General features: G+C 44.1%; 1 protein-coding gene across 8 annotated transcripts in view; it reads right to left on the reverse strand.

The window, feature by feature from the left end:
* PTPRE (protein tyrosine phosphatase receptor type E) overlaps positions 1–25,126 on the reverse strand; it is a 224,334-nt gene that overhangs the window by 64,929 nt on the left and 134,279 nt on the right. For 6 of the 8 annotated variants that reach the window (XM_043551995.1, XM_037904756.2, XM_043551996.1 and 3 more), the window contains 3 exons: positions 12,378–12,480; positions 12,017–12,090; positions 9,347–9,483 (listed from right to left, as the gene is read on the reverse strand). In XM_043551995.1, coding sequence (XP_043407930.1) covers positions 9,347–9,483; positions 12,017–12,090; positions 12,378–12,480 — 314 coding nt within the window. Of the gene's footprint in view, positions 1–9,346; positions 9,484–12,016; positions 12,091–12,171; positions 12,306–12,377; positions 12,481–25,126 lie in introns of those variants that run through there. The other 2 variants (XM_037904757.1, XM_043552000.1) reach the window with 2 other exon arrangements.

The following is a 25,126-nucleotide window of genomic DNA, read 5'->3' on the forward strand; positions in this document are numbered from 1 at the left end:
ATTGGAAAACGTCCAGCGGAGGGCAACAAAAATTATTAGGGGACTGGAACACATGATTTATGAGGAGAGGCTGAGGGAACTGGGATTTTTAGTCTGCGGAAGAGAAGAATGAGGCGGGATTTGATAGCTGCTTTCAACTACCTGAAAGGGGGTTCCAAAAAGGATGGATCTAGACTGTTCTCAGTGGTAGCAGATGACAGAACCAGGAGTAATGGTCTCAAGTTGCAGTGGGGGAGGTTTAGGTTGGATATTAGGAAAAAAATTTTCACTAGGGAGGTGGTGGAATTTCCTTCCTTAGAAGTTTTTAAGGTCAGGCTTGACAAAGCCCTGGCTGGGATGATTTAGTTGGGGATTGGTCCTGCTTTGAGCAGGGGTTTGAACTAGATGACCTCCCGAGGTCCCTTCCAACCCTGATATTCTATTCTAACCCCTATGACGAGACCTAGTGCTTTGTGTCTGCTCATTACTCCCGACAGCCCGTCTGCCTGGTAACATGTCTCCATTGGAGCCATACTACCAGAGATTCCTGTGACCATAGCTGCCTTGCTATGTTGCCTAAAGGGGGGTTTTGAACTGTGAAGGAGCATTCATCTTTTCTATCTATCTCCACAAGGGAACAAGGTGCACCTGTCCCCATTTAACATGCATGCCCCATCCTGTCCTGCCTCATCCCCACACCCTTCTCGAATTCAGTTCCTGAGGACGTAGAGGAATCCTGGGGAAGGAGGTTCTGCCATGAAGACAGCTGAGTCACCTCCCCCCATTCGCTCACTCTTGTATGAGATCCATGTGCACATCTGGAGGCCATGATCTCACCCAACATGTTTACATTGTTTAAAAAGTCATTCTTTCGTCTCTCTGAGTTTGAATATTACCTGAACCAAACCACAGTAAACTGTTTTATAACTTTCTGAAAAGAATGCTTAGACACTATAATGTTCAACATCTCCACTTTAATTATAACTGTATTTTTTGTGAGGCCTGATTCTGCCAACACTTATGCATATGGCAAATCGCATTGAATGTGCTTATAAAAATAAAATGCGATAAAGAATACACATGCCAAACACATCTGCTCAGTCACTGACCTCATGTCATACTCCTTTCCTCATGCTCCATTTGTATTTTTGTCTGACTCATGTATTTACATGAGGAATCCCATTGGCTCCAGCGGGACTACTGACATGCTTCAAGTTAATCATGTGCATAAGTGTTTGCAGGATCAGGGCCTTAAATAATAAATTCTCTGAGGCAGTAACCTGGTCCTCATACATGTCTGCAAAGCACCAAGCACACTTTCTGCTATGTAAATAAATAATGATAAATATAAATAAGGCACGTTTATGGGGGGGAAGTTTGCAAAAAAACAAGCAAACTAGATAGCATAGTATTTAATTATTTGTTGTGAAGAAAGGCAGCAGATGAATGCTGTTTTTTTCCACATACAAACAGAAAAATGAAACACCTACAGGGCAGAATTCTGTTACTCACTTTCACAATACTACTTTCATTTCATTTATTTAGATTTACACTGAACATTAAAAAAAAGGCCTATCAAAGGCTCCAGGTGCCTTTGCCGTATACATGAAACATTTTTGGAGGCTCAGAGTCCTTGACTGGTACTCTCAGCAGCCTTCCAGCTATCGCAGCTTCTGAGGCCTCCAGAATTGACTATAATCTTTAACTTTGATTAAACATACTATTTTCTTTGTTTAAACAAAGGTCACTGAGACTGAAGGTAGCAGGAGAACCTACTGGGAGCGATAATCAACTCCAGTCCTGGGCAGATCACTAGCACAATACTGTGGGACTTCCCAGTGATCCACCAGGAAGATGGGTGGTGTGTATGTGTGAGCAACTGTCTCCCTACTAGGAGGTTTTTGTTCTTTCTTCAAGCACAGGTGCTGGAACTAGGGGTGCTGTTGCACCTTCTGGATTGAAGTGAAGTGGTTTCCATTATATACAAGGTTTACTGTTTGGTTCAGTGGCTCTCAGCACCCCATTATAAAAATTGTTCCACCACCTCTGACTTCAAGCTCAGCAACTATTTTCTCTAGTCTCCTTCTTAGCATATGCACAACGTGTCTCAGGTGGTACGTGACCAGGATTCAGCACCAAATTTGGTCCACTGGTTGGATCAGTAGCTTCCCTGGCCTGGACCAGGTACTGAGGGGGAGTGCAAAGTGAATTCTGATCCATGCCCAGTGAGTGGCTTTATTTTGGTCTCATGATTTTGCTCTTTCACCTATGACTTGAAGGAGGCCAATTTTACAGTCTGTAATGAGGGCCTTTAGCAGAGCCATTCCCCAGGCAATCTAACGAGCTCAGCCGGCCTGCAGTAGGCTGCCTGGATGGCTATACTACCTGATTGGTTGGGAAAGTCACCAGACCAGCTCTTAAACCCAGCAGTGGCAACAATTCAGTGGCTGCTCAAACATTCACCCATGGCTGGGATAGCTCCTGCAACTGTTTGTTCACGCCCTGCTCCTGCCCTGGACCCAGCCATGGCTCTGCCTTGCCTCAGTCCAGGTAACCCAGCTCTGAACCTTGGCTCTGATTCCTGACTGCCAACTTCAAACTCTGACTCTTGGCTCTGGCCTCTGATTCCGATTCTGATCCTCAGCTCCAATTCCTGACTTCTGATTCTGGCTCTGACCCATGGTTCTGGCTTCTTGCCTCTGACCCTGGACTCCTTATTCTTGGCTACCCACTCCTAATCCAACTACTACAATTCACAACTGAGGCCTCAAACTTTGCCATAGGTGCAGTACAATCGCAACATGTGGGCCCCTGCAACCACCTCCACACTTGTGCCTTTTATTCTCAGAAGCTAACCCTGGCAGAATAAAACTACACTATTTGGGACAAGGAGCTACTGGCTATCAAGGTGGATTTCAAGGAGTGGTGCCACCTCCTAGAAGGAGCCAAGTTTTGAATTCAAGTCCTGATGGACCACAAGAACTTTGAGTACCTATAGATGCCTTAAGCAATGCCAGATCTGCTGGTCTCTCATTTGCTTGCTTTGACTTTGTGGTAACCTATCACCTGGGGACAAGAAACAGGAGGGCAGATGCCTTGCCCCACAAAGACAAATATCTTGAACCTGGTGAAGAGCACTTTGACACCATGCTTAAGGCATCTAACTTTATCAACAGGATGATGGATGGTCTGACATCCTCCATCCACTTCCTGCTCCCAATGACCAGTTTGCAACCCAGATCCACCAGACCCTTAACAATGTGGTTAGTTCCAACTACAGAATGGCCTCCCTTATCTCACCTCAAGGACTGTATTTATGTTCTGGAGGGACAACCTAGGCTTCAGATATTGAACCTGTGTCATGATTTGCCACTCGCAGACCATTTTGGACAATTCAAGACCTGCAATCAGGGCTTGTGGAGCTTCTGGTGGCTAGGCCTACAAGCTTACATCAAGAATTATATACGGTCCTGCAACTATATCAAGAAACCATGATCATGAACGCTAGGTCTCCTCCAGCTTCTGCCCACGCCTCCGCAGCCTTCATCTACTATATCAATGGACTTTATTGTAGAACTGCCATGCTCCCAGGGACACGTAATCCTGGTTGTTGTCAACCTCCTAACAATGATGGCACTCTTTACCCATATAATACTGTTCCTACCACACGGGACATGACTCAGCTCTTCTTGCAAAATGTCTTCTGCTACCATGGGTTAACAACAGGCATTGTATCAGACTGGGGGTCCCAGTTTAATCTCCTGACTCTGGTTGGAATTTCTCAGACTCCTTGGCATCAAATCCCTCTTCTCATCCACTTATCACTCGCATACTAATGGACAAACACAAAACGCCAATCAAATTTTGAAGCAGTATCTTTACTGCCTTCTTTTGAGTTTCCACCGGGATGACTGGCTTCCCTTGCTGTGCTATGCTGAATTCGCGTGTAACAGTGCAATCTACACCTTAAACAACATATCCCTTCTTTACAAACAGTGGCTTTCAGACCCACTTCTACCTAGACTTGCCCATGAGATCTCCAGTACTGACCACTGCGGATTCAGCTGCCCACCTACAGCAGGTGCACCTGCAGTCTACCAAAGAAGCCTACAAACATCACATGGACCAGGCCGAATCTGGCTGTAGGAGACAAGGTGTGGCTCTCTGCCCATAACCTTAAATCGAGCTGCCCATCTGCCAAACTGGACTGTCAATACCTGAATCCTTTCAAGATTATATAACAGGTGAACCCAGTGGCCTTCTGGTTACAGCTGTCTGAATCCTTGAAGATCCACCCATCTTTCACATCTCACTTTTAAAGCCCTACACTGAGAACTCATACCAAAACTGCTCCAATCCTCCACTGCCACCGATAACAGTCCGTGGACAGGAGGAGTACTTGGTCCTCTGAGTCCTGGACTCTTGGCAAATTAGGGGAAGATTCTGGTACATGGTGGACTCGGAAGATTGCAGTCTGGATGAGCGGTCTTGGGAACCAGTACAGAACATCCACACGCTGGACCTGTTCTGAAAGTTCTGCTGGAGGTACCCCTAGAAACCAGGTCCCAAGGCCACTAAGTGTTGTCCTTGAGGGCTTGCAGCAGGGTCAGTCTGAAAGCAGGGCCTGCAGCAGAACCAGTCTCCAGGCAACCAAATTAGCATATCTGGCCTGTAGTAGGCTGTCTGATTGGGTATGCCACCTAATTGGTTGGAAAAATCAACAGACTGGCTCTTAATCCCAGCAGCAGCAGTTCAGTGGCTGTTCAAAGCATTCACCCATGGCTGTGATTGCTTGTGCTTGTTCCCAGTCTTGCTCCCGCTTTGTTCCAACCCTACCCCTGACTTGCCTCATTGCAGCCTCAGATTTGAAGCTTGGCTCTGATTCCTGACCAATGACTTCAACTCTGATCCTTGGCTCTGACATCTGGCCTTTGATTCCAGCTCCAATCCTTAGCTCCTATTCATGGTTACTGGCTTCTGCTCCAACTCTGACTCTTGGCCTCTAATTCCAGCTCTGATCCTTGGCTCCTAATCCTGACTCCTATTCCAACTGCTAAGTATGACTCCTGCTCCAACCTCTAGGGACAACTGCTCACATCCTGGTCTCCGACAATACCAAGTGTAGAGCAAACAACTGATAGAATGTAATCCTCATCTTCCATGCAAGCAGCTGCAGTGTGGTTATTATAATGCTAAAAAACCATCAAGAATACCTCGTTGACCATTCTCCTCAATGTTTTAAGATATTGCTTTGATATTGCATGTGAACTTACATAAATAGGTCTCTGACCACGATGGTCAGACTCATTCAGTTTGCAAGCAAAAGTTCACATATTTAGAGAACACTGTAGAACACAAGCAAAGCAACGTACATTTTAAAACAAAAATAGATTGCCAGGTTTCACCACTGACTATACTGCGTTTTTTTAATTAGGAGATTCAAAATTCACCAATGTCCTAGTGCACTGGGATACAACTCTTCTTAAATTAACATTTTTTAAAAATGTTACTCAGGTAATCCTGTCATTTGATAGTGACTACATTGCACATGGAGCAGCAGCACAAACACACGTCAAACATATAATCAAACCACCAACATGAAGCTCACTTAATACTGTATTTCAGTCCTAAGGGCACTGCCTTACACTATCTAAGGGCATGTCTACACTTGCCATTTAAAGAGGAAAAAGTCCCTTTTTTGCGCAAAAACCGTGGGAACGTCTACACTTATTAATGACTTTTTGCGGTGAAACTCAGACGTTTCACTGCAAAAAGAAAACCACCTCCATGAGAAGCGTACAGCTCTTACCGGTGATGCTTTTGCAGTGATGTGCTAGTGAAGACACGTTCTTCCTGTTTACACAGCTTTTAGCCTCCTGAGGATATCCCACAGTGTCTCGATGACCACTCTGGCCAGCAGCTCTGCTGCTCTGATGCCAGGTAAACAGACATCCACCCCTCCCCCTGTAAAGCCCCGGGAACTTTGAAACTCCCCTTCCTGTTTTTTTGGCAAGTGCTCACTTATCATCTGGCCAGGTGACAATGCCTGCTCCATGAAGCAAACGATCCCCTGCTTGGAGCAATGCTGAGCTGCTGGAGCTGATCAGTGTTTGGGGAGAGGAGGCTGTGCGGGGACCGAGGATGCCCCACGATCACCCCCCACCCTTCCCATAAGGCCCATCGTCAAAATGGAGAGAGCTGCACTGTGGGATAGCTGCCCTCAGAGTGCGCTCTTATCAGCGATGGAAGTGCTGCTAATGTAAACACTCTCTGACGCCTGAGGAATTAAGTGAGTACACAAACCAGCACTTTACTTTCACCAATTCCTTATCACTGGTGAAACTTACAGAGCAAAAACTCTGCAAGCGTAGACATATCCTAATTGATAGTTGCATATTGGCCCAGTTGAGTCTGTATTTAACACACTATATATGGTTCTAAGCTGCTCAGTTCTGCCATGAGATGTTGAGGGAAGTGAAAATGAATAATAAGTGGGTGTGGAATGGCTCCTGAAATAGCAGAAGCTTGGGAGTGGACCCAACATGGCATACTTCTCCCCATACTTCCCCCTCCACAAGAGCCGGGTAAAACCCATCTATGTAGCCACCATGCAACTGCAAATCTGGGGGAATGGGGAGCAAACACGCTGTCTTTCTGACCAAGCAAAATACTTCAGGAAAGCCTTCTTGCTCAGGCAGCCAATGGAACCAGGGCTCCTCTGCCAATAATGCTGCTGAGATGTGGGTTTAGTGGAGAACTGCCGAGAGGCACTCACCCTCCTTACACATGCCACGTAGATCTGAGCAGAACCCCAAAGAGCAGAGTTTCCCAAAGATCATTGAGCTATACCGGTTTAAAAGGCCATGGCTCTCTTGTCCCCGTGCCATAAGCTTCTCCCTCCAGAGGGGAGACTGTCATTCTCAGAGGCTTGAATGCTGCAGAGCTTTCTATCTTCCTTCCCCTTCCTCTGGGGGAGGAGGGCATCAAGACAGCAGAGTTTAAGATCCCAGACATTGATAAAATAAAACAGTTCAGTTTTTCCAAATGTGGTGCCTCACTATCACAACACTAATTAGAATTTATAACTTTTTCTGTAAAACGGATGCCTGTACTCTTTAGCATCAAGGAAGGGAGAGAAAGAGAGCGAGAGACACCTCAGTGGATTAGAGTTCTACTTTGAGACACTTCTGTGTTCAAACTCAGGAGAGAGCACAAATGAGAATCACTTTAGTTCTCCACCATGAGCCCTACTGGACATTTGTCCCTATGGCTAAACAACTGTACAATCCAACACATATAGCAATCTCTCTAAAGACCAGAACTGAAATAACTGGGTGTTAAACATCAATAATGAAGAGCATTAGCAACCTGTGTGGAGAAGCTTACACTGTACTTGTGTAACACCGACAGACCCCGGTTGTCAGCGGGCGGGACTGAACCTGGTGCCTCTGGAACTTAGTGCATGAGCCTCTACTTCATGAGTTAAAAGCCAATTGGCTCTTAGCTAAGGCTGTAGGGCAGACTCATTAATCTCTAAGTGGTCTCAGCAGTACTGGTTTACAATGGCTCCGGTGGTGCTGTGGCACCAGGCCCACACTTGGAAGGGGCCTACATTTGGAAGGGTTAATCCAGCCTGGGCCAAAGCCCAGCAATGTGAAGAGTCAGCAATTTCCCAGCACCAGCTGAAACACTCAGCAGCCTGGGGTGTGCAGTGCGCAGCTGCAACAGGGACTGGGTGTTGCAGGGTAGTTTGCACGCCGCTGTGTTCCGCTGAGGCCCTGGGACCTGCGCTGTCAGCTGTGCTACTAGTCCCAGAACGCGCTGCACCGTGTTGCCAGCTGCCCCAGCTGAAGTGGGCGGAGCGGACCAAAAAGAAATCCCAAGCGAGGAAATGGTCTGGTGCAGGGAAAGGATTTCCGGCGCTAATCCCGCTGCGTCCTCCCTCCCCCTTGGGGCACGGGTTGGGAGCTCCTGGCTTCCCCCACCTCCAAGTCTCCCCCATTGTCCTGGGGTGGTGGGGAGCTGGGGGCGGCCGCTGTGCTGTGACTCCCAGGTGGTGTGCAGACCCCCAGCGACTGTGATGCCCGGAGACTCCTGGGCACTGTCTCAACCTGAAACTTCAGGGTGGGGGGTGGTTGTCTGTGGTCCCTGGGAGCAGGGTGGGTGGTGACAGCGGGGTTTGTCAGTGCTGGCTGCTATGCCCCCGGCCAGTGGGAATGCCCAGAAACTGTCCCCCTGCAATCGGGGAGGGGAGAGGGTGCAGCGTGGTTTGGGGGGAAAGGGGTAGTTGTGGGGCAAGTCCGACTGCGATGGGGGAGCTGGCGGTGACTCCGTGTGGGGGGATGTAGGAGAAGCAGGGTGTTAAGGTGGGGGTTGGTGTGACAGGGGGCAGAGGGAGGGAGGGGAGAGTCTGGGTTGAAGGTGGGGGTTGGCTTAGTATGTGGAGGGGGTAATAGAAGGGAGGGAGGTGACAGCCCTGGGGTGAAAGTGTGGGGGGGTGAGCAGTAGCAGGGAGACTGAGGAGAGCCTTTCTTTGGGGGTTAGTTGTGTGGGGTGGGAACAGTAGGAGAGACTGGGGGGTGAGGAGAGCCCAGGTGTGACGGTTGGGGTAGGAGCCTGAGGCTGGATTGTGGTAGCCTTTGTGGTAAAGTGTGTGTGTGTGTGTGTCTCAGTGGCCCTTTCTCCCTGCAAAAGATGGGCACCAGCAATTTTCCTCCCAAAACTCCGCCCCAAAGTTTGGTAAACATTATTGTACCAAATTAGAAAATGCAGCTTTCAAAAAATGCATTTACGAAACATAATTTTGGGTGGAGGAGGTGATGCTGGGGAGATACAGGTGCAACACCAGTGACTGCTACATAAGTGTGCTAATTAAGCACTTGTGTTCAGGGCTCCAAGTAGGCCCTGAGTGTTTAAACAAAAAAGACAAAACTAACAAACAACCCCCTTCCACACAAACCAAATTCAATGGTATTCTGAGTAAATTGATGTGGAGGTCTCAATCAAGTGTGGCTTCAAATATCTTATTTTGTTTTTGAATAAATGTTTTCATCCCCATCCCGGCAATACCACATTTACTATGTCACGCCGTGCCCACCACAACCACATGGGGGCCCACAAATATGTTTGGTACTGGGCCCACAAAAGGTTAATCCGGCCCTGGGTCTCAGTGCCACTAGAGGGGACAGAACACCACACTCAGAAGGTGTGTGCGTTACACTTGCCCAGCATTCCCCATGCTATAAGTGCCAATGTCACACACATTTAATTACAAAAACACAACAACATTTTTTGGGTTCATATCCATTCTTGATTTCTTCTTCTCTTCCCCGTGATAAAAAACAACACAGAAAACAAGCAGACTTACATTAAATTCTTCCCGAAACCGTTTCCCATCATCTGCTGATCTTATCCGTATTTCTTCCTCCAGATGCTCCACTGGAATAGGAAAGTACTTCTTTGGGCCAGAGGGAGACCTGCTGAGCAGCATCACCCTTTGCTGTTCTGTCAAACCAGAGAAAACAAATGTTAAATGTATACTCAGAATGAGGGACCACTTGTTATTCCATTAATCAAATGATGAGCCAATCAGTTTTGTGAAACATCTTGGAAAAAGGCACAGCATGCCTCTTATGAAACGTGAATCTAACTAATGAGACAAGGTGGGTGAGGTAATATCTCTTATTGGGCCAACGTCCTGAGACTGACATGGCTACAACTCTACTGCAGTCAAACTCATGACAGAGTTGATTTCCATAAAAATAACAAGCCGAGTGATTTCTCTGAACACACACTGGATTAAAACAATGCCAGAAGCCTGTGTCCTAATGTTAATAATTAGAGTTTCTAACTTTAATTTGTAACAGAATAAAAATGTGATGAAACATCATTTGGAGAGGCAAGAGGGTCTATCAGTTCCTCACACTCACTGGGAAGTGTAGGGATTGGAGGGGAAATTTTTTTAAGATACTTAATTTAAGGGAAATAATTTGTAAATCTATTTTACAAATGGTTGTATTTCTCCAAATAAGCCACAATTTGCCAGACACCAGAAACGCTGTAATATTTACAATAACTACAATTAGGTAAGTGTTTTGCTCTCAATAAACTGCTTTAAGAAGGTAACAAATTCATGAGACTTGTTTGAATCATTCCTATTGCATCTATAACCAAAAGTATAGGAAGCATCAGTACTTTAATTTAGTTTCTGTCCCAAAACAGTGGAAAACAATATTTGTGCCATGCAGACAGTAGTCCACATTTAAACAGGACCTGAATTTTGAAAGTATACTTTTTCACCTGCAATTCATTGTAGGCACCAATACATACCTGCAGAAATGCAAACACGTGGTCTGGTCTTTCTGCACCAAGCACAGATCAAGAAGCAAATGGACTTCAGTCCCCGGGTTGCCATACCAGTCCCAAGTTGCTGGCTGCTCTGAGGCTATGTCTACACTACTGCAGTAAATCGATCTAAGCTACGCAACTCCAGCTATGTGAATAACGTAGCTGCAGTTGATGTAGCTTAGGTCAACTTATTGCGGGGTCCACACTATTCTGGGTCGACGGGAGACACTCTCCTGTTGACTTAACTTACTCTTCTCATTCGGAGTGGAGTACCAGGGTCAACTGGAGAGCGATCTGCGGTCGATTTGACAGGTCATTACTAGACCTGCTAAATCGACTCCGGTGCATCAATCCAGGGGGTAGTGTAGACATAGCCAGTTGTGCCAGAGGCCCACAGCTAAAGTGGCTGTTCTAGCAGACAAGGATAGCTGGAGCACAAGGTGCTCCAGCATGCTTCTTTTACAGCAATGACGTCCCCTATGGGATGATTTCGTGTAGCACCTGACACCCAGGAGTTCCCCTGCACCAGCCGGCTAGATCTGCTAGCTTTATGACAACTGTGCACTGGTAAACCGGTTAGAAAATTAGACAACATATTCAGTGTGCAAACATATTGCATTTTAAAACAACAGTGAAGTTGAAGAGTTTTGAAATCATGGTAGAGGAAGTTTCCCTGAGACTAGCAGCTTTGTTTAAAAGAAAAACAAAACACTCCCCTAGAAACAGACAGTGACAATGCTTCTTTCAGGAACCATGCTGCCTAATAGTTCATGTACTAGCCATTCTACAGAGTAACAGCGTTCTGCTTGCTGGCTAGTGTATCTCAGTACATTGGAAACATCAATGCTCTTTTAACTGATGTTAGGAAATTTAACACTGAACAGGAAGTTACACTCATTTGATTATATTTAGAACTGTGAATAAACAATTTTTCAGTTTGCACATCGTAACACGAAAGCCACAGAAAATGCAGGTAATTCTCCCTTGTGATTACTTTTTTCCTTTTCTTTTAATTGTTTACCCCTTCGTCGTTATGACATGAGTAATATATGGATGACCTATAATTCCCCAACAACTTTGCCATCTTTTAATCTTTATTGTGCTTGATGTTCCAAATCTAGTCTAATTTGATATGCTCTTAATAAAAACAACGTCTGAAAATCTATTGGTGAATATTTTCAATTTCTGAACTGCATCTTTTTAAAAAAATGCTATTGTCTCCCTTCCCTCTCATCCTCCTTTTACTTTTTAATCTGGTCACAGAGTTACAGAGTAGTTCTTCATACTCTTTTTGTTTGTTTGTTTTTTTAACACAAATGTTTCAATCCTTTTTTTCTTAAACTGAAACCTGGTGCAGATAACTCCACTGTCATGAGGAATCCCTCATTAACAAACCAGTTATGGAGAATTGCCACGTAGAAACAAAATCTGGTAAAATTACAACTTTAAGTTGTAAATTATTAAACAGCAAGGAGAAGACAGAGAGAGTTATTTGAAAAAGAAGGAAAGTTTTCTTCTTTGTTTTCTTTTAAATAAAGAAAGCCAGCACTAAAACAATACAATAAAAAGATACAAGTCATCCTCAAAGTTTAAAGAACTGAATTCTTAACTTTCAAAATTAAAGTGTGTGTACACACACACACACACACACTAAAATTCATTCTAAAAAACAAAGATAACATGTCATTACCTTGCTCTTCTAAGATTCCATTTGGCATCTTTTTGTCACCGGAGGTCACAACAGCTTTCCTATGTTTTCTGAACCTTAAATACACAAAACTAAATTAATCTGAATAATTGTGTTTAAAAGGTAACAAATGCTCTTCCAGATTAACTTGTACAAACCACGTAATTCTGGAGAAATTCTTTCTGTTCATCTTCAGATGGTAATGATTAATGATTAAATACAACATACGGCATCCTCTGCTACCCTAAACTGTGGTCTGAGACTTCAGTTACCGCATATATGTAGAACCGCTTTCATTTCCTTATGAGATCATATCAAAATACGACCAATCTAGTTCTGAGTGCAGCACTTAACAGCTCCCTACCTGAAAAAATAGCCAGCCAGAAGAATGAAAATGATGAACACAAGAAGCAGGATCAACATTGAAGTCAGTAGTTGCTGGTGTGACCTGTTCTTTCCTGGAGACTCTATAAATTAAAAAAACACCAAGAGTGACAGGTTGTTGTGATGGAATTCTCAGAGTAGCAAAGATAAAATTGGACAAACATACCTAATACTTACAAAAACTGATTTATATGCACTGTACAGTTTCCAAAAGGCCTACTTCTAGGACCAAAGTTCCCATGGAACGTAGATTTGGTGGCTGTGTGTGGTCTTCTGATTGTATCAATTTGTTAAAAACATCAACAGTGCTTTTTAGTAAATAAATGCAAAGCTGAAACCCACAATTAAGGGAACATATTTTTAAAATCTGTGCTACCAACTGTCAGCTCTTGAATATGGTGTGTGAGATAATATCTTTTATTTGACCAGCTTCTATTGGTGAGAGAGAGAGAGACAAGCTTTCTAGCTACACAGAGCTCTTCCTCAGTTCTTGGACAGAGTAGCAGCCATGTTAGTCTGTATCCACAAAAAGAACAGGAGTACTTGTGGCACCTTAGAGACTAACAAATTTATGAGAGCATAAGCTTTCGTGGGCTACATCCCACTTCATCGGATGCATAGAATGGAACGTATAGTAAGAAGATATATATATACACACATACAGAGAAGGTGGAAGTTGCCATACAAACTGTAAGAGGCTAATTAATTAAGATGAGCTTTTATCAGCAGAGAAAAAAACTTTTGTAGTGATAACCAAGATGGCCCATTTAGACAGTTGACAAGAAGGTGTGAGGATACCTAACATGGGGAAATAGATTAATTAATTAGCCTCTTACAGTTTGTATGGCAACTGCCACCTTCTCTGTATGTGTGTGCGTATATATATCTTCTTACTATATGTTCCATTCTACGCAGCCGATGAAGTGGGCTGTATCCCATGAAAGCTTATGCTCTAATAAATTTGTTAGTACTCCAGTTCTTGGGCAGGTATTCTGAGTGTCACAGCTAAACACAAGATCAAACAGGTAGTTTAGCATACTTACAGGTTTCAGAGTAGCAGCCGTGTTAGTCCGTATCTGCAAAAAGAAAAGGAGGACTTGTGGCACCTTAGAGACTAACAAATTTATTTGTGCATAAGCATCCGATGAAGTGAGCTGTAGCTCAGGAAAGCTTATGCTCAAATAAATTTGTTAATCTCTAAGGTGCCACAAGTCCTCCTTTTCTTTTAGCATACTTAGCACATATTCTAAAGGACCATTCAAGTTGAAGTGGCCTGTAAACACCCCTGTAGTCCAAAGGACAAAAAGGGGTTTAGAGTGGTTACAGATTGTTAAAATAAGCTATAAATCCAGTATCTTAATTAAGATCATGATTTTTAGTATCAAGAAAAGTTATGAATTTAAGCTTCCAAGCTCATCTTCTGAAAGTGTTGTGCACGTTTCCATTGAGGATGAGGACTGAGAGGTCCGATACAGAGTGATCGCTATGTGAAAAGTGTTCACCCAGAGGTGATGTGGTGTTTTTATCTTTTATTTTCCTGTGTGAGTTCATTCAAGAGTATAGCAACTGTCTGGTTTCACCCATATAACTGTTACTGGGGCATTTCGTGCACTGGATGAGGTATACCACATGTTGTGATAGGCATGTGTAGGATCTTGAAAGGCACATTCTGGGGGGTGTTGATCATTGTAGCAGTGGAGATACGTCTGTAGGTTTTGCATCTGTTGTTCATTACATTATACTTAGTGAGTATTTTCCTAAAGGGATATTAGAAAAATTGTATCTGATCAATGGACCTGTAAGAATATAACTTCTTATGCTAAACTATTTGTTTGACCTTGTATTTAGTTGTGACATTCTGAGTACCTTTCCCAGACCTGAGGAAGAGTTCTAGGTAGCTCAAAAGTCTCTCTCACCAGTAGAAATTGGTCCAATAAAAGATATTACCTCACCCACCTTCTCTAATATCCTAGGACCAACATGGCTACAATATTGCATATAGCTCTTTAATTTGTCATTTATATTTGTGGGAGCAACTGAGAGCATTGCAAAGTTAATTAACATAAACGTAAAGACCTGGTGAATGAGAAAGCATCTTCTCCCCTCCCCCACAGCATAAATTTACCAGGCTAAGATGTTTGGTGCAAGATTTTAGAATGATATTCAAAGGTTCCAGGCATTAGACTGACATATAATTTCTTGTTTGGCTGTTTTTTTCAGGTGGCTAGTTGCTGGTTTGTAATGCTCCTAATGTGCAATGTACAGAGCACTGGATACGTGGGGAGGGATAAGAATTCTAGTGAAGTCTAGTACGCCGATTTATACTAGGAGAGGATCTGGTGAAGAATATTTACTCTATGCGACAGCTGTAACACAGCATAAGAAGTGCTCTTTTGGTACATATCTGGGTATGCACAAGCCACGTAAGTGTATAAGGATGATGGTGCTTGCACTAATACTGAAATAAGAGAGTCATGAATGAAGAATCTACATGCAAGCTACAGTAGAACCTCAGAGTTATGAATACCAGAGTTACAGACTGATCAGTCAACCATACACCTTGTTTGGAACTGGAGGTACGCAATCAGGCAGCAGCAGAGACCCCCCCCCCAAAAAAAGCAAATACTGTACAGTACTGTGTTAAATGTAAACTAGTACAAAAATAAAGGGAAAGCAGCATTTTTCTTTGGCATAGTAAAGTTTCAAAGCTGCATTAAGTCAATGTGCAGTTGTAAACTTTAGAAAGAACAACCATAATGTTTTGTTCAGCGTTACAAACAACCTCCATTCCTGAGGTGCTGGTAACTCTGAGGTTCTACTGTACCTCGCATCAATTACACATATAGTTTTAGGGCTTATGCTGCTACTTGTCAATACTGAATACTGCAAAATGAAGTTGATTTTAATGTTGAATTTTTATCTGTTTCTTTATGCTAGTAGTAACCTTTCAATAGTAGTACACAATTTGACTTGCAGTATCTCATGCTCCTGACAACCATGCGGTTCAAACAAAACCAAAAACTCCACCAGCTTCAGGCTTTAGCTGTGTGGCTTCCCCCCATGGGGTAGAAAGTGAGGAGAATCCTATCCAACTCTCCTAATTCCACGCAGCCAAAACCTCCTGGGACCCCTTTGGTGGGGGAAAAAGGGAAAGCATGTTCCAAAGGTAGAATTCTTCTCTTTCTGCAGGTACGGGATACCCTGTGCATACGTGCACAGAGTAGAGCGTGAGCCCCATCAGCCTTACTCCCAGTTTCCTGCTCCAAGCACTTCACAGTACTGCCTCACAGTACAAGCTGAATATGTTAGAGTGAGGATTATATAGAATGGAAGAGAAAAATAACAGACTGGGATAAGAAGAAATGAGAATACGATATGGATGTAGAGGGAGGATACACTATTGGTAGAAAAGGAATTAGGACAGAAAATAAGCTTTAGGTATATATAATTTGGGGTAGAAGGATATTCTAGCAAGGAATGACTCTATCAACATAGTATTACAGAGAGACTGGTAGGCTAATGTGATATCATAAAAACAACATGTAAAATGAAAGAACAAGAAATGATAGGCAAGAAAAAAAAACATACAACATTTATTTTGAATAGGTTTCACGATCTCTATGTTGCAGCAAGACCCAGATGGAGCGTGTATCAGTCAGCTACTAATTTATAGCAACAGTAGTGTTTTCTGCACAGTAATTAAGGCTTAGCAGAGAACAAACAAAACAAATTAAACAACAAACACTAGTTATGGAGGCCATCATACACTTCCCCTCTTCAGACACTGGGAAATTCAGCTGGAGAGTACCGCGGAGTATGCCCTATCATGTGATATTTTATTTATAGGAGCACAAAAAGGGCTGTCTACTCAATGCATGATATGTACTGACACAAGTTACAAGAACAAAAAATACAAAATAGCAGCTTACCACCTCCTACTGCAAAAAAACAAAACAAAAAAACCCCTCAACTCCCAAAGGAATTCTGCCCCCAAGCACAAAACTCCCCTCCCTGACACAGACATAACCCTTTCTTCTGGAACAACCCAAGCAAATAGATGTGCCCTGCAGCATGTCTTCTTGGGCTAATTTGGACCACATGAGACAACTGGTTTCAGAAGTGAAGACCCTCATGGAGAACACTCTAGACAGGGCCGAATTAACTTTTTGTGGGCCCGGCGCCAAACATATTTGTGGGCCCCCATGGGGTAAGGTGCAGGATGGTCAGTCTCCAGAGTGAAGGGCGGGCTGGGGGCAATGAGGCACAGCATGGTGGGAGCAGCCCCGTTCTGCGCAGCCCAGCAGGAGGGCACTGTTTACAAACCTGCAGCTGCCAGACGCACACTGGCCTGCCCAGCCCTGTGCTGCCATCATGCCCTTTCCTTGAGGGTGGGCCCTCACCACACCGCCCCCCTGCCCAGTGCCCCACCCTTATGCCCAGCGCACCCTCACCCAGAGACCTCCAAGCCCAGCCCTCACCCCTCCCAGAGACCTCCCCTGCTGGCCTCCCACCACAACTGCACAGCACCCTGCACACCACACCGCTCGCCCAGCGCCCCCCACCCATAGACCTCCCCAATGCCCACCAACTTTCTCACAGTCCCACCATCACAGCTGCACAGAACCCCATATTCCTGAGGGGATTCTGCACCAAAAAATTAAAAATTCTGTGCACAGTATTTTAAAATTCGGCAAATTTTATTTGTCAATAAATAAATGTGGAGGCTCCAACATGGCAGTGGGGAGCACAGGCCACTGGTTGCATGGAGGTGGGAGATTACCCTGCAGCCTCCCCCCACACCACCCCAGGACAGGGACTCGGCAGTGAGGCTGCACCCAACCCTGACACAGTACAAGGGCCAGGCCTGCCCCAGAAACACCCTGGGGCCCTGCCCTCTGTGCCAGGCGCACCAGGTGTGGGTGAGCAAGCTCAGCCTGGCAGCAGGATCCAAGTACAGAGGGACTTAGTGTGGGGGGATCCAGGTGGTGGTAAGAGGGGTGAAGGTCTCGTGGGGCAATCTGGGTGTGGGTGGCTCAGTGGGAGATCTGGATGTACAGAAGCTCATTGGGGGCGTTCCAGGCACAAGGGTAATGGGACTCTGCAGGGGATCCAGGTGAAGTTGTTTGGGGCTCGGCTGGGGGGGGGGGGGGGGAGTCTAGGTGCAGGGGAGGTGAGGTTCATTTGGGTGGGGGTCCAGGTGCAGGTGGTTGGGGCTCAGTGGGGAGGGTGTCTGGGGGGGTCCATCAGGGTGGTACAGATGCAGGAGAGGTGGGGCTTGTCAGGGTGAGGGTTTGATGGGCCTGCTTAACAAGGGAGCCCCAGTTTTTGCCAAGGGGATGCCGCATGCTAGACTCTAGCTTCCCCCCTGCCCCCACTTCCCCCATCCCCTTCTCTTCATCATCCCATGCCCCTTCTCCACTGCTCCATCTCCTCCTCATCCCACTCCCTCCTTCCCCCTGCCCCTGCTTCCCCCACCCCCTTCTCTTCCGCATCCCATGCCCCTTCCCCACTGTTCCATCTCCTCCCCATCCCACCCGCTTCTTTCCCCCCTGTCCCCGCTTCCCCTATCCCATGCCCCTTCCCCACTGCCCCATCTCCTCCCCAATCACCCCCTTCATCCCCACTGCCTCTTTCCCCAGCCACAGCCCCCTTCTCTTCCCCATCCCATGCCCCTTCTCCACCTCCTCCCCACCCATCCTCTTCATCCCCACTGCCTCTTTCCCCCCAGCCCCGCTTCCCCCCGCCCCCTTCTCTTCTCCATCCCATGCCCCTTCCCCACTGTTCCATCTCCTCCCCAGGTTTGGGGGGCAGGGGGAACTGCCCCCCAGCACTCACCGGCGGAACGGAGCGGGCTGGGGCCAGGTCGCTCCACTTCCTGTTGCCCAGTGAGTGCAAGGTAGGCCTGACCCCTGCTGCAGTCCCCAGGGATGCGTAGCTCAGAGGAGCAGGTTTGTGGGGGCGGGGGGGTGGAGTGGGGCTGGGGCAGCGGGGGGGGGGGGGTGAGGCGGGGCAGGGGCAGCTCTCCTGGCCAGCTCAGCCAGCCGGGGGATCGGGCTGGTCGTGGCCCCTTCTGATTGTGAGCCTGGCACCATGGTAAACCCAGTACTGACTCTAGAGTCATCCCGCTTTAAAACTAAGGGGGGGGGGGGTGTCCAGCTCAAACACCTTTGCTGTAGCAGTGTGACATGAGGAAAGAGGTGGTCTCTCAAGCAGCAAAGTCTCACACAGGTCAAAAACACCATCTCAAATTCAATCTGGAAATCAGCAGGCAGCCAAAGCAGATCGCAGAGCTCAGGTGTCATGCGCTGTCTCCAGAACTAACACCAACTCTGGAGAACATCTTAAGAATTACTTAAGATATAGACTGGAGGACGAGTGCTAGTAATAATAATAGGGCTCAGATTTTCCTAGATGCAATAGCTGATGGATTCCTTCATCAAGTAGTTGCTGAACCGACTAGAGGGGATGCCATTTTAGATTTGGTTTTGGTGAGTAGTGAGGACCTCAGAAGAAATGGATGTAGGAGATAATCTTGGTTCAAGTGATCATGAGCTAATTCAGTTCAAACTGAACGGAAGGATTAACAAAAATAAATCTACAACTAGGGGTTTTGATTTCAAAAGGGCTGACTTTCAAAAATTATGGAAATTAGTTAGGGAAGTGGATTGGACTGAAGAACTTATGGATCTAAAGGCAGAGGAGGCCTGGGATTACTTTAAATCAAAGCTGCAGAAGCTATCGGAAGCCTGCATCCCAAGAAAGGGGAAAAAATTCATAGGCAGGAATTGTAGACCAAGCTGGATGAGCAAGCATCTCAAAGAGGTGATTAAGAAAAAGCAGAAAGCATACAGGGAGTGGAAGATGGGAGGGATCAGCAAGGAAAGCTACCTTATTGAGGTCAGAACATGTAGGGAAAAACTGAGACAGGCTAAAAGTCAAGTAGAGTTGGACCTTGCAAAGGGAATTAAAACCAATAGTAAAAGCTTCTATAGCCATATAAATAAGAAGAAAACAAAGAAAGAAGAAGTGGGACTGCTAAACACTGAGGATGGAGTGGAGGTTAAGGATAATCTAGGCATGGCCCATTATCTAAACAAATACTTTGCCTCAGTCTTTAATAAGGCTAAAGAGGATCTTAGGGATAATGGAAGCATGACAAATGGGAATGAGGATACGGAGGTAGATATTACCATATCTGAGGTAGAAGCGAAACTCGAACAGCTTAATGGGACTAAATCGGGGGGGGGGGGGGGCAGATAATCTTCATCCAAGAATATTAAAGGAATTGGCACACAAAATTGCAAGCCCATTAGCAAGAATTTTTAATGAATCTGTAAACTCAGGGGTTGTACCGTATGATTGGAGAATTGCTAACATAGTTCCTATTTTTAAGAAAGGAAAAAAAAGTGATCCGGGTAACTACAGGCCTGTTAGTTTGACATCTGTAGTATGCAAGGTCTTGGAAAAAATTTTGAAGGAGAAAGTAGTTGAGGACATTGAAGTCAATGGTAGATGGGACAAAATACAACATGGTTTTACAAAAGGTAGATCGTGCCAACCCAGCCTGATCTCCTTCTTTGAGAAAGTAACAGATTTTTTAGACAAAGGAAACGCAGTGGATCTAATTTACCTAGATTTCAGCAAGGCATTTGATACCGTGCCACATGGGGAATTATTAGTTAAATTGGAAAAGATGGGGATCAATATGAAAATTGAAAGGTGGACAAGGAATTGGTTAACAGGGAGACTACAGCGGGTCCTACTGAAAGGTGAACAGTCAGGCTGGAGGGAGGTTACCAGTGGAGTTTCTCAGGGATCAGTTTTGGGACCAACCTTATTTAATCTTTTTATTACTGAGCTCGGCACAAAAAGTGGGAGTGTGCTAATAAAGTTTGCAGACGATACAAAGCTAGGAGGTATTGCCAATTTAGAGAAGGACCGGGGTATCATACAGGAGGATCTGGATGACCTTGTAAACTGGAGTAATAGTAATAGGATGAAATTTAATAGTGAGAAGTGTAAGGTTATGCATTTAGAGATTAATAACAAGAATTTTAGTTATCAGCTGGGAACGCATCAATTAGAAGTAACAGAGGAGGAGAAGGACCTTGGAGTATTGGTTGATCATAGGATGACTATGAGCCGCAAATGTGATATGGCCGTTGTCAAGGTTCGTTCCCCACTCTGAACTCTAGGGTACAGATGTGCGGACCTGCATGAAAACCTCCTAAGCTTACTTTTACCAGCTTAGGTTAAAACTTCCCCAAGGTACAAACTATTTTACCCTTTGCCCTTGGACTTCCACTGCCACCACCAAACGTTTATCTGGGTTTATTTTATTAGGAAAGTGTTGTTTGGAAACGTCTTTCCCCCCAAAATCCTCCCAATCCTTGCACCCCACTTCCTGGGGAAGGTTTGGTAAAAATCCTCACCAATTTGCATAGGTGACCACAGACCCAAACCCTTGGATCTTAAGAACAATGAAAAAAGCATTCAGGTCTTACAAGAAGCATTTTAATAGAAGAAACAGTAAAAATGAAGTAACAATAAAAAGAATCACCTCTGTAAAATCAGGATGGTAAATACCTTACAGGGTAATTAGATTCAAAATATAGAGAATCCCTCTAGGCAAAACCTTAAGTTACAAAAAGACACACAGACAGGAATATCCATTCTATTCAGCACAGCTTAAGTTCTCAGTCATTTAAAGAAATCATAATCTAACGCATATCTAGCTAGATTACTTACTAAATTCTAAGACTCCATTCCTGTTCTGTCTCCGGCAAAAGCATCACACAGACAGACTCTTTGTTTTTCCCTCCCCCCAGCTTCTGAAAGTATCTTGTCTCCTCATTGGTCATTTTGGTCAGGTGCCAGGGAGGTTATCCAGTGGGGGCAAAAGATCTATCTGGCTTTAAGATTAAACTCAATAAGTTTATGGAGGAGATGGTATGATGGGATAACATGATTTTGGTAATTAATTGATCTTTAAATATTCATGGTAAATAGGTCTAATGGCCTGTGATGGGATGTTAGATGGGGCGGGATCTGAGTTACTATAGAAAATTCTTTCCTGGGTATCTGGCTGGTGAATCTTGCCTATATGCTCAGGGTTTAGCTGATCACCATATTTGGGGTCGGGAAGGAATTTTCCTCCAGGGCAGATGGGAAGAGGCCCTGGAGGTTTTTCGCCTTCCTCTGTAGCATGGGGCACGGGTCACTTGCTGGAGGATTCTCTGCTCCTTGAAGTCTTTAAACCACGATTTGAGGACTTCAATAGCTCAGACATACGTGAGAGGTTTTTCACAGGAGTGGGTGGGTGAGATTCTGTGGCCTGCGTTGTGCAGGAGGTCGGACTAGATGATCATAATGGTCCCTTCTGACATTAGTATCTATGAATATCTATGAATCTACATTGTAAGAGTTATTTGAAAAAGCCGAGCATACTCAAGGAAAGAAAATGGAAGTGTCCTGAAAGCAGAGGCGTGTGTCTTTTATGAAAAATCTTCAGGGAATCAAAAGAGATACTGTATGCCCTCCAGCTGGGTCTGAGATTTTTGAAGAATGTGGTGACTAAGTTATACATTTTGAACTATATATGGAAATATTTGTAGTATATCGAAAGACATCTTATTAGCCAGAGGAATTATGAAGTCAGACTTCTAACTTTGTAAATGCTTGAATGAAGTTTCTGTTGAAGTCCTAAAGGATCCGTATTGGAACTTTGGCTGCTTATTATTAAATGCTGCAGGTAATGGTACTTCATGGTTGTAGTGGAGTTGTAAATAAGTAGTCAGGTCAGGAATGGTTCAGTCAAAGGAAAAAAAATTAGGACCAATTAGCCAAATTCTGTCTTAAAGTATATGGGTGCAACTCTGATTGACTTTAATAGGAGTTGTAAACACATATCTGAACGCAGAATTTGGCCCGTTACAGACATCGTCACATGTGAATGCAGTTTGGTGTTAATGAACATGGAGTAAGAACAAAGGAAGAGATATTTACTAAACAGAAAGGTGTGTCTGCTATAATGCCTACCACAGAAGGACTGAGATTGGAAATATTACAGAAAAATCTCTAAATCCATTAGCTCAATGCAGGAAAAGATGTAGTTATTCTAGTTTTATTAGGCTCTGGTTATAACTCAGATTAGCGCTGGTATATGTGGGAAAGAAAAGAAATTGTTGAAGGAGGTTCAACAAACAGCAATTAAAATAACACTCAGGTTTCAAAGATTTCTCATGAAATGTGGCCTTGTTCATGTCTGAAAAGAGGAGCCTTTGATGTGACCTACTAGAAGTTTATGCTGGTTCTTAGTGATAGTAAAGTTGCACACACGCAAACGTATATTGTCCTGTTGTTTTGGAAAAATATCACAAAGAAATCAGTCTGGTATTGGTACAATGATAATAGATTTGTTTCTGTTTGTGCCTTTTATTATAAGAGTGCCTGCCATGAGAGTGAGGTTATGTGGGATAATAAGCTGTGGGGATGACAGAGGCAGTGACTTTCCTTTTGTTTGAATGGTTCTTCTTCTCAGATGTTGACTTGAGGTGCAACAGTTTAGTCCTACTTCTACTTTAGTCCTATTTCTTAAAATACAAGGGAAAATTTAGGCTTATACAGATTTCTGGAACAAGAAAAGTCAATCCTGTATTTTATATGTGAATACGCTGTTCGCCTGTCTGTTTCTTCCTTACAATGTTTGTTAGTCATAGGGTATTTAATACTTTATTCCTCTGACTCAAGTGGTTTTTATATTGATTGAAAGTGACTACCACATCAAAGTATTCTCTTGTACCTAACAGCATGTGTTTCCTAAAATCTTACTTGTTATGGATATGAATGGCATAATTTGTTATTGACTAGTCACCTACACAGGTGGTCAGTTTCTTTTAAACTATTTTAGTTAGAAGAGAGTGAGAAAATTTTTAAAACAAACCTTAATTATGCATTACTTTTTTCATATAATTTGTAATACGCAGATAGGTTAGGGATAGATGGGATAGTGTCCGCTGAGGGATTTTATTAGATACTGTATAGACTGGTATTGTTGAGAAAGAGAGAATTATTGAAACAAACAATGGGAATTTTAAGGTTATGAATGAAAAAGGTTGGCCTGTGGCTTATTGTTTGACACTTCAGGGAAAGACAGCAGCACCCTCCCCCTGTTAATATACAGACAAACTTTATTCTGAACGAAGTATATGCTCATCCTTTATTTTAGTTACGTGGTCAGAATGATGTATGTGAAGGGACAAGAGATGTGAAACAAAATATTTACCAAGGGAAAACAGAGTTTCAGTCAGCATTTTGTAAAATCAGCTCCTCCTGCACGGATACCTTTTATTTCAAAGATTGTTTCAGAACAATATTTTATAGACTTAATGACTCCTAGATGCAGAGGTGACACAGACATATGATCTCTAATAGCATAAATGGCACGGCTATAATAGAGATGCCTTCACTCACTGATATCATTGGCCACATTTTTTACTCTCTCTTTGAGGTATCTGTGGGTTGTCTGGTGACTTTTTGGTGCCTCAGTAGTGTCCAGCCCCATCATTATGAAAACAATATTAATCAAAAGCAGCAGTCATTTCAAGAACCAATGGGTTTCATCTTTTTTGGTTTTCCTTTGTGTCGTACTCTTATCTCCCCTATATTTGGAGATGCTGCTCCATTACTGCCTTAAATCCATCAAAGACCAAGGATGTTTTCTATTGAGAATCAAGAGAGTCTTTTAGCTGATGATGTGGCTATCATAATTTTACAGGGATCATGATTTCAGTGGTATACCTAATAATTAATAAGGTAGGTTGCATTCTGCCCCACCTCAAGCTTCTGCATTGACTTAAGATGTTGTCCCATGTAGCAATATTGGGAAATACCACCACTGAGAGATTTTCTGTCACAGGATGGTGCCTGGTATATATCAGCCCTGCTTACGTATCCTGATTTCAAGGGACAAAGCACGGCCAGGATGGCTTATGCAGCTCTATGAGTGCCACATCACAGTCTTGTTTCTCCCCTGGCCATCTGATGTCAAGGAAGTTAGCTTGGAAACACAGATGTTCTCCATGACAGTCCCATGAATTTAAACAAAATAGTGATAATGTCAGACCAGCAGCCTTACACTATGTGTGAGAGCTGCATGCAGGCATCACATGCTTTTTAAATGTTGATCATATTTATTATTTTGTATTTTCCCCAAAGGTTGGGTTGCTAATTTACTAACAACATTCAGAAATTAAAGAGCAAGATTACTTTGCCCCAGACCTATTATAAATTCAGAGGCCTGACAGTGACCTTTAACCAGACAGCCATCTATATAGTAAGAGAAATTAAACACATCAAGGGCAGACTGAATGATTGTAGCACCAAAGCTACTTCTTTAATCAGTGCTGCTTCAGGGGATTGAGACACAGTCAAGTACATGCTGAGGAAGCAGATTACTTTTACTGTAGATCCTCAATCTGGTCATTGGCATGGAGAATTTTCAACCATTGCACCACAAACAGATATAATAAACAGTGGTCCAATAACCATGTAACTCTCTGTTTGGAATGGCAGCTTTAAAATCATAAACCCAGGGTTCTTTCCAGAAATGTGTTGAAATACTATGTTCCACTCCGAGAAGAAATTAGGGCCATGACACAGGTTTTCCCCAAAGTTTGGGCCATGTGATTTTGCCTCGCTTTGTCACTATTGCCACTTTTCCAGATGCCT

Source organism: Chelonia mydas, chromosome 7 (assembly GCF_015237465.2).
Source record: "Chelonia mydas isolate rCheMyd1 chromosome 7, rCheMyd1.pri.v2, whole genome shotgun sequence".
NCBI lineage: Eukaryota > Metazoa > Chordata > Testudines > Cheloniidae > Chelonia > Chelonia mydas.